The sequence below is a fragment of the Notothenia coriiceps genome, unplaced genomic scaffold (assembly GCF_000735185.1).
Source record: "Notothenia coriiceps isolate Sejong01 unplaced genomic scaffold, NC01 NC01_scaffold00031190, whole genome shotgun sequence".
Classification (NCBI taxonomy): Eukaryota; Metazoa; Chordata; class Actinopteri; order Perciformes; family Nototheniidae; genus Notothenia; species Notothenia coriiceps.
The window spans coordinates 1-9,993 of NW_011363891.1; the positions used below are offsets into that span (position 1 = coordinate 1).

The window sequence follows — 9,993 nt, forward strand, 5'->3', positions numbered from 1 at the left end:
ATACAACTAATGTGTTGTGTTATATTAGCTGTACAATTTACCACATATGGTGTTCTTAGTTTCCATACCTCCTGTGTTTTACGAGCGACTTATCAAGTCTTGGCAAACGGCATAAAACACGATTAAACGTGATAGTATATAAAACCATGCTCGTATCTACAACCTATAGAAATGCAAAACGGCGTCAGTTTAGACGTAATTCTGTCCTCCTGCTTACCGCATCATTTATGAGAAAACATTTCCTAACATTAACACAACATATTCGAGGTGGTTTTAAATAACATATCCGTATTTATTTATTTCTCCAATTTATGTTTTTGTGTGCACTGAGGATTCTCAAACAGGCGTTTGTTTAATCATTTTAAGATTGGCTTTAATCAATTTGTGAAAATGAATTCTTCATATTTGATAAATGAGAGGTAACATTTTATTTATGGTATTATTTCCACATATTTCTCTCCATTCTTCCTTCTGCCAACGGTGTCGCAGTTTCTCGTCTCTACCGTTTGTGTGCTTAGTGCGTACGCATGGGTTAGAGTTTGCGTGGAGGACCGCACATTTTCCCGTCAATTTAGTATTTTATAAATTGCAAACATTGCGTAGAAACTGGCGTACGCAATTTTTTTTGCGTATATCCCTTTATAAATGAGGCCCCTGATCTCTTGGGATCTGGGCCGTTAGATTTGTATTTTCCTTAAATCCTTATGAAGTTGATCGCAGTACAAGATACATGCTGATTTACAGACGTATCTTTCAAGTCAATAGAAAAAAAAAGTATTTTGGACCGAATGAAATTAAAATGTTTGGCCATTGCAAAGATTTGCATTAATACCCTGCTTACTTTGGGCTTTGACCCTACCTGCAAACAGCCAACTTTATAATATCACAGATCTAAGACAAGGACAATCACAAGCAAACTCATGCGCTATGTGTGCTGTATTTGAGACACAGGGAAAGAGAAGGAAGGTGGACAAATGCACACAATATATCAGTAAATTATTAACGGCTTACTTGGTACTCTACTTTGTCCCTTTTTGACCCGCCTGTGATATTTTCTAATAACACCCAAACCGGGGCTGACCGTTTTGCATGTCCAAATAACACATACAATGCCCAGGGCCTCACATACTCAGGGTCGTCTTTTATTTGAACCAATCTTTTTATAGATATAGGGGAGGAGAGTTTGTATTTGCTAATGTAACCTGCCAGTCAGCGCGGGAGGATGAAAGCAGGGTCTTGTAGATGTCAGACTGTATAACCAACAGGGCAAACGCTACCCTCAGAAGCACTCTGTCCTACAGCTCTGCCAACTCATGCAGAAAAATAAATTCTCTTTCTGCATGATCTGCTGCTGTGTTCTGTCATCTATCATTTCTTTGCTTTCTGTCACTACTTAGTAGGTCTGTCTCAAACTGGTTGAACTATACTATATTCACTTGGTATTGTCCCCATACTTTTTGTGCCTAACCATTGTCGACCATAATAGTGCTTGAAATGACTTGAAAATGAAAGGCTCATTTATCTTCGTCCACTTACATGCAATCATGCTGAGTTACCATCATTCATTGTGAAAGAAACGATGATATTATTGTCTCTGTTTTGGGAGTAATGTTGTGGAGCCAGCCAGACCTCCATGTCATTAATCTTGTTGTCACTGTTACAAGAATGTTGTTAAAAATGGGCGAAAATACTTTAGAAATGACAAATTAGCCTGCACCTTTGTGATTTTATCCGTCCTGTCTCGTTGAGCTTGGTGATGAATGCTGCGATGACAGAAATATTGACTGTTACGTACTGAATGAGCAGGCAGCAGACACACAAAGAAGTACACAGGCCACATATAGAAAATAATGCTCCATTTATTTCACTGTCTGGTAGCTTCTGTGATCAGTAGTGTGGCACTAAGCTGAAAGCTGACAGTAGATCATTGACACAAAAAAAGGAAAACATAGAGGGGTGGGTACAGAGATGGGTAGAGAATATAGCGGCAGACAGAAGTTGACAGAGAAAGGGTAAGAACATAATATACAGAACCCTAACATTAGCAATTGCTACATATCCATTTTGATGTGAAATATTGTTACCTGAAGTTGATCATTTAGTATATCTAAGACTATTATCCAAGGGCCCTCGATTACCTACACCGCACAGAAAAGATTCTTAATTGTGAGTGAAGAAAGTCGGTAATTGTTTAATTTGCGTAACTGCTCCAAACAACCCCAAATTAATAAAACCAAAGATTCCAAACCACCATGTTCATGGGCATAATGTTTTACTAACTGTTCACTATGAAACACTCAATTTATAGTCGAATCCTTTCTTTGAAGTAGTGCTGCAGATGTCATAAAGAGTGGTCAAATATATGTTTTGGTTTCAGAGCTATAAGAAAAATGTTTTGTTACACACATGAGAAGCTTGAAGATTAACCAGATGAATTTAAAGAAATTGTAGTTTATTTGACTATATACATGTGAAAAACCTAGCTAAACATTTTAGGTTACGTTTCAAATGTATTTTTAGTAATTGTCAAGCTAACATCATGGTTTGATGTGACCTTTCTATTAGACTTCCATATGCCAGAATGATTGTTTGACAGTGTTTGTCTTACAAGCTAAATAAAACCAAGATGCCACATAAATAATGCGCACAACCATGAGGTGTCAAACAACAACAAATCCACATGGCTTTAGTATGGCACTATGTGCATGTGACTTACTGCATAAAGGTAACAGAGGACTCCTTAGCCATAAGCCCAACCAAAGATTTGTACAACCTGTACCGCAAAATATAACAGAAAAATACTTTATAACATTCAACCTATCAAGGAAATTAATGGAAAGTATGTTGTTTAATATTGAATGAGTATCAAAACACCTGAGATATGAGTCTGGTTTATGCCTCACAAGAACCACATATCAACATAACAACCCTGAATGGTGTGAGTCTGTATTTGTGGCAGAGAGAGAGAAAATAAATGGGCCACATTCATTTACCAATGCTAATAACTCTGTGACATGTTAGCCCAAAGGCAATGCTGTGGCAGTAAAACATGTACCAACAAAACATTACTGCCAATTCATTTGATTTGTTCATTTGTATCAAGGCCTTATTGCATATAGGTCGAATTGTTTTCCTTGCTAATCCGGTACAATGCTTAGTCTCTTCCTGTAGTATTACTTGTAATATCACACAGAATTTAGAAAGTTGCTATTCTTGCAAATTCTAATTCATTCATTGTTTATTACATATCCCCAAACCAGAAAATAGAGAGGTTATATCAACATGTTTAACAGACTGACACCTTGAAACCCTCAAGATATCAGTGTACCAATGCTTTTTCTACATTCCTAGAAGCTGATGGCAAGGCAGGTATCACAATATGACATGCTTTCAACGTTTATTTGCGTTTAGCTTAACAGAGAGAAGACATTTGGTAACCTGTAGTTCTACCTTTAATGGTAAATGAGAAATAAAAGTGAACAATACAAAATATTATATGAGCAATATTTTAAGTGGACTTTGTTTTTTCCTCCCTTTTTGTTATTGGGAACCTACAATTTTCTACCTTGCTTACATATAGTTTAAATTAACTGATCACAATGACATATTCTGTCTGTCAAATGTTATCCCACGTATTATTTTAAAAGGATAACTTTCAAGAATTCCTTTGATTCAATGTTGATAAATGAGGGCCCAGGACTCTGTAACTGCTGTTGTTATGCAAGTCAAAGGTTAAAGGTCTGCTCTCAAACGTAATGTTTGACTAATACACACAGCAAAAAACAAATAAAGATTACAGAAATACATCACAGAAATCTACCTACAGGCACTACTCCTATGTACTAACACAGCTTGCAAGGAGCTATGTTCCTGTTTGCCAAACTGTTTTTGAGTTGCAGTGCTCAACTAACAAACAAAAGCACGGTCCAATGCTAAAGGCGGCATTGGGTCTCTTTACTGGCCCATTATTTGCATGAACAAAATGTACTGTTAGGCATGAAAAGTATGTTTAGGAAAGGGCATCATATTTACATAAAGGCCCCCTATCTGTTCACAAAACACACAAAATACCTGGAGCTGACATTATTCCATCCTACAAACACCAGTTCTTGAGTAGCATCCTATCAGCCCCTGGTGGAGCAGTCACACATGCCCTGGCACAGACACTGGCAGAACCCATAGACCAGACAAACAGTCAGGCTTGATGGCACCAGACTAACACATACAATGCCCAGGGTCACTCTCTGGATCACCAATAAATAGATTCCTAGAGGCAGTGAGCCAAAGTATAAGAAACCCAGCAGCCAGACCAGGATACGTGGGACATGATTACACAACTTGGACAGGGCGTCCTGTTCAGCCGGTCCATTGGAGCCCATTGATACGGAGTCCAGGCTCTGCTCGGCATAGATGTCGGAGCTGCCATTTCGACTGGGGGAGTGCTGCAAGTCCCTCTGCACTTCCATTATAGTGATGACCAGGCAGTTTGATGAGTCATGGGACGGGCTTGATGAGGAGAAACTCGTAGGAGTCAGGACCACCTCCTTATGGTCGGAGCTCCAGGATTTGTCCCGCATCGCCAAGTGGGACATGATGATAACATCGTCAGGGAGGGCTGACACCTCGTATTCTGTGATCTCAGTTTGGTGTCGGCAAAAGGGGCATGAGATGAAGGCCGCCCCATCAGCAATGTCCAGGATTTTACCGAGGCAGCGGGCACAGACCCGGTGAAGGCAGTCCAGGATCTTAGGCTTGCGGTTGTGGGCATTGTAGCGTTGGTAACAGATTTTACACTCTAATTCCTCTGGTTGAGGGCAGTCCTTCTCCTCTAACTCAGCCTGAGGACAGCTCATCTTCAAGTCATATTCTGAGGAAGTTGAGAACAAAGAGACACAATCAGAATGAGGGTAAGAAGTAATGACATTGATATAGTCCAGCAATACAAAATACTTTGACTAGAACGTTGGAAATTGCACTGAAACACACTGATTTTTGCGACTGCTTTATCTCTACCCAGCAGAGAAAGGTCAGCAATCTGCCTTCCTCTCTGACTGCTTCTATTCCCTGAACCTGACGGTGATGAATGATTTATGATTTAGGAGTTGAATCTGGGTGTCATCCCAGAAGCCTTTGTGACATAGCATAGCCAGGAATGCTATTGATCTTTGCAAAGAGGTGGTGGGAACAGTGGCTCATTGAACATTTACGGTTAATTCGGGAATTCTGAATAGTATACAATATTGTTACAGATCTTCATTTAAATGACCTCAACCCTGACCCCTATATGAATCCATTTTTTGTTTGTTATATGGTCTGAATACAAAACTATTCAGAAATGAAATGTCAAAGTGTTTTCAAATGAATCATCCTTGGCGTGTATCACTACTACAGTAGCGCATGCCAACATCTTTTTGTGCTACTGTACATAATTAAGGCCTGATGTGATATATTTTCTGGCAGAAATCCTCAATCATCATTCATAAGATCTAATGATCAGTTGTCCATGAAGCATATATCCATACTAAGCAAGCATGTATTCTATATTCACTCATATTTTGAGTTTAGAGTTTTATTACAATTTCCTCTTTTTTTATCTTGCTTTCTCTAGCTTAATTTATGGTGAACTGGTTTTAAGCCTTTGAGAGTGAAACTGAAGTCCACCGAGAGGAAATGCTACCGTCTTCCTGATTTATTATGGCCATGTGTTCAAATGTGTATTGTAGAGTGGAAACAAACCCTTTGGGTAATATGAAGATTCAATAGTTCAACCACATATTTGTGAGTGACTAATATTCAGGGAAGTGTACAGTAACATTAGACTGATGCATTTGTACATGCTTGTATGGGATACTATGTTGATAACGTGGGAATCTCCTGGTTAAAAATGTGTTTGATGCAGTAGTAAAAAGTGAATAGATTGTTGGTTCAGTGGTGGTTTTGAGGTGGTGGACATTATGTAGTTCCAAAATGTGATGCCATGCACAAACACCCAAATAAAGCTTGCAGACTACAAAGACAAGTAGAATAGGTAAGCCCTTTATACCCTGGTGAAAAGGTTATCTAAATTAGGGTTTGACTGGGAATACAACTGACCACATGAGCAACTCTACATAAACACAAATAGCCAAAATATAGAAGAAAATAACAAAAATAACAATTCGAACTAAGGTCGATTACCCAATTACTATTCATAAAATGAGAGCCATTGTTTTAAAACTTCACCCCATGACAATCTTTTGTTTTGTAATAATGGTCATAAAAGACAGAAACACTGAGTTTATTCTCTGAGCTCAGTGAGTTTACTGGTCCAATCATACAAAAGCTAAAGAAGGGCAAGAAAAAATAAGAAAGCAATAACCAATTTAATTCTGCACACATTCTATCATGATACAGTGACTAGATCAATTTCCACCACTTTCACATTTTCTTTTTGCTTTTATTACAAAAGATATCTGAGCCATGATGTGTTCTCAGATAACCCACTACAAGAGGCAAGGTCTGAAACCCTTTTAGTAAGTAAAGCAAAACAAACACGCTGTGGTTTTCTTGAATAGTTAATTTGGCCTGGGAAATAGGTGGGATCATATAGAAAAAGGGCTGTTATTTTCCTATCACCAGTCCTGTGTATCCTGACATTAATGTAATTTTCTACATGCTGTATTGAATTACATATTCATATTATGTATTATATATTTTTAACTAATTAATCATTGAATTAACTTTGTTGCAATGTGACTTGTATAAAGTCTCTAGATGCAGAACATGAATAGTCTCTTCCATCAAAGACTATGTGGACGGTCATGTTTCCACAAACTATTTTTAAACTTGTTTTATTTATCATATAGTTGTATGCTTTGTGTTTGAAGATATAAGATCATTGTTTATATTTCTGGCCTATAAAGATGAAATGAGTTAGGAAAGAGTTGGCCCACTTCCCTTCTGTCACTATGCTGAAATGTGACTCAGAGAGTGTGCGCCCTCACACCAGAGCTGGGCGATATTGAACAAATTAAACATCACAATACCTTTTGACCAAATACCTCGATATCGTTATTAGGGTTAGGGAGCAATTGGTGGCTCTATTCAAATGATTTACTTACAGCTTCCCAGTTCTTTGGCTCCCTTGCAAAACATTTTCACAGAAATTCAACCTTTCTTTTACTCTGAAGTATCGAGGTTCACAATGTTTTGCCTTAAATGTGCAACTTACAGTACTTGACTCATTAACGTCTGACAACCCTGCCAAACTTTTACGAAGAGCTCTGAATTTTAAAATCAGAAACAGATTCAAAACCTACTATATGTTTTTTAAAGTATTTTGCCCAAATCCGTCTCCATTGAGGGGCATGAGAGAACAGGTACAAGTCCCATAGTGGTAAAGATAGGGCATTCAAAGACGTAAGCTACATTGCCTCTATCGTCCTATTATGTTTATTACTGGATGTGGACATGTTTTGTCTCAGTGTGGTTGGAGGTCTTCATTGGGTCAGAACTATGTGTCCCAGGTGGATCCCAGTCCTGGCTTGAATTGTAGTTTTGGGGCTGAGTTCTGGTTCTCTCAACGTTCAGGGTAGTCCTGTCTGCTCTAACATATATTTTGATCAGCTCCCCGAACATGCTAGCAGTTTTTATTACTTTGGATATCTGCTCGGATGGTCCATGTTTTTTTGTCAATGTTTGTATGGTTCAATAAAGGTTAAAAAATTTACAGAAATTAGAAATCACTGAGTGCTTCCATTTTTTACGGTTTGCGGAAAAGGTAGGACCCAAATGCAGACGATAAAAAGGTAAAAGGTCTAGAAAAAAAAAAGAAGCTTTATTTAAAAGCTGATGAACATAAATATGGCACGAAAAAACACAAATAGCACAAGGTAGCATTAGCAAACAAAACTGACCGTGACCAACATGGAGGAAGACAGGAAAGACAAACAATGAACCAACACCGAACACAGGGAGAGACAAGACTAAATACAGGGAGGGGTAATCACAAGACGAGAAACAGCCGGGCAGGGGAGGAGAAACACAAGGGGTGGCCCTTGTGTTTCTCCTCCCCTGCCCGGCTGTTTCTCGTCTTGTGATTACCCCTCCCTGTATTTAGTCTTGTCTCTCCCTGTGTTCGGTGTTGGTTCATTGNATAAACATATAAAGAAACATGTGAGTTGTCTGACTGAACTGATGTTGTTCCTCTTTGGAGGACCATCTTGTTCTAACTGCTTGTGGGAAATTAGCTTCTGATTAAATGAGGAAACAGACAATGCACATTTGAGCATTTGCTGGATGTCTGCTAGTTGGCAGTTACACAACTGATGAATCCCAAGGTAGTTCCACTCCAGTTAGTGACATGGGAGGCGTATCCTTCAATATATAGTACAAGATTCCACAACTGTTTTCAGATTGTATTATTTGTTCAGTACATTTTAATGGCCTAAATAGCTTGTTTATGTTTTAAGGTTGTAGTGACATCTTATAATCATTTATTCAGACTTACTTTATTCTTGTTTTTCTTGTGCCATGTTATGAAATTGTGCTTGTGTTTCTTTGTCATGTAAGAATGAAGGACGTTGCTAGTTAATTTCATAGCCCAATTGAGCCATAGTGAAAAAGATTGATTGCATAGAGGACTACAGTTCGCATTAATGATTACTGTAAGTGCAATTTGCAACCTAGACAACGGGCTAACTCAAGATGTTTCTATGTGCATCCAACATAATTATTTAAGATGGACGTCTGTATCTTGCTCAAGTACACTGGTAGCCTCCTCAACCATTGCAAAGCCAATCTCAACATGCCATATGAAAATTCCAATTCCAATCTCCCAAGTGTTTCCATAGATTAATGGAATAACCCAGACAGGAAGATGTAACTGGATACATAATGACCTTGGAGAGCAAAAACACAATTTCCTCCATTCCATCATCAAGGCTCTACTCCAATCAGTTCCTTAAATGTGGGGTATGTAACTTTGGAGAAACCAGCTCGAGTACGCTAGAATTTGAAAATACACAACCGGAAAAAATCTGCCTCTTCCTTCAGACTTCCTTACAGAGCCCCTCCTCCAACACACACGAATGCGCACATGACCAATGAGGGCACGAGCTAAGTTTGTGCACAGATGGAAGGCTAACAGGCAGGTAGGCCATCCAGTTATTTTAGCCGGGCCGGCTAAAATGATTGGTCGGGCTTTTTACAGTACTACAGCTTCCACAGATGACATTTTTTTATGTATTTATTGTCAAAGCATTTAATATATTCATTGCTATCGGGATGTTAAGAGCATTCCATGGAATATAAAAAAAAAGTGTTTCTGAAAGAATTTACATACCCCATCTTTAAGGTCAGCTTCGGTCCACCTACTCATGACACATATTTTTCTTGGAGACAAACTAATTAGTCAGTCGATTTTTCAATAATTCAGTCAACCGGAGAGAAGATTGTTAAGTAGTACATAAAAACACATATATTCATACATGTGTAACGCAACACTGGGCAGATGTTGTACTACATTAAAATATAAATGCATACATTTGAAGGCTATAAATGTAGTATTTTCAAACACATTGCTTCAATTTCCATGTGGGTTTTATCATATTGCTGGGACTCAAGGTAAATTATTTGCTAATCAACCACTCAATCACTCCATTGGTTATCAGCTGCAGTCCATTTAACACCAATTAGATTCCATCTGCCTGTATTGAACAATATGGTCGCAAGCATATTGAAAAATTCAAGCTTGAAAATATACTTTCAGAGAACTATGAGCAACCTCAAAAATGCCTTGTGTTTAATTGTTGTTCCCTATAGGCTACACTATTCTGATTTAAGATTTGTTTTCCGTGGCAGTACGAGAGTGATTCCTCATGGGTAGTATGTGGATTGTGTTCATAAACCTTTCAACACGAAGCCTCTAAGCAATTTTAAGGTTCAGAAATTAAGAATATGGCAGCAGATAAAGAATGTACAACTATTTCTAGTTGTTGAACCAGAGCAGCCCGG

At 38.4% G+C, this 9,993-nt stretch overlaps 1 protein-coding gene across 1 annotated transcript; it reads right to left on the reverse strand.

Annotated features, from left to right (window-relative positions):
• Positions 1-1,851: 1,851 nt before the first annotated feature.
• LOC104959872 (E3 ubiquitin-protein ligase RNF182) lies at positions 1,852-7,967 on the reverse strand. Its single transcript, XM_010787786.1, has 2 exons — positions 7,896-7,967; positions 1,852-4,867 (listed from the first exon to the last, which is right to left on the reverse strand). Exon 2 carries the CDS (start codon positions 4,851-4,853, stop codon positions 4,125-4,127), a length of 729 nt encoding a protein of 242 aa, XP_010786088.1. The 5' UTR covers positions 4,854-4,867; positions 7,896-7,967; the 3' UTR covers positions 1,852-4,124.
• Positions 7,968-9,993: the final 2,026 nt, after the last annotated feature.

Bases quoted from the DNA above. Each gene is read 5' to 3' on its own strand.
- LOC104959872 (XM_010787786.1), bottom strand. From the start codon at position 4,853: ATGAGCTGTCCTCAGGCTGAGTTAGAGGAGAAGGACTGCCCTCAACCA.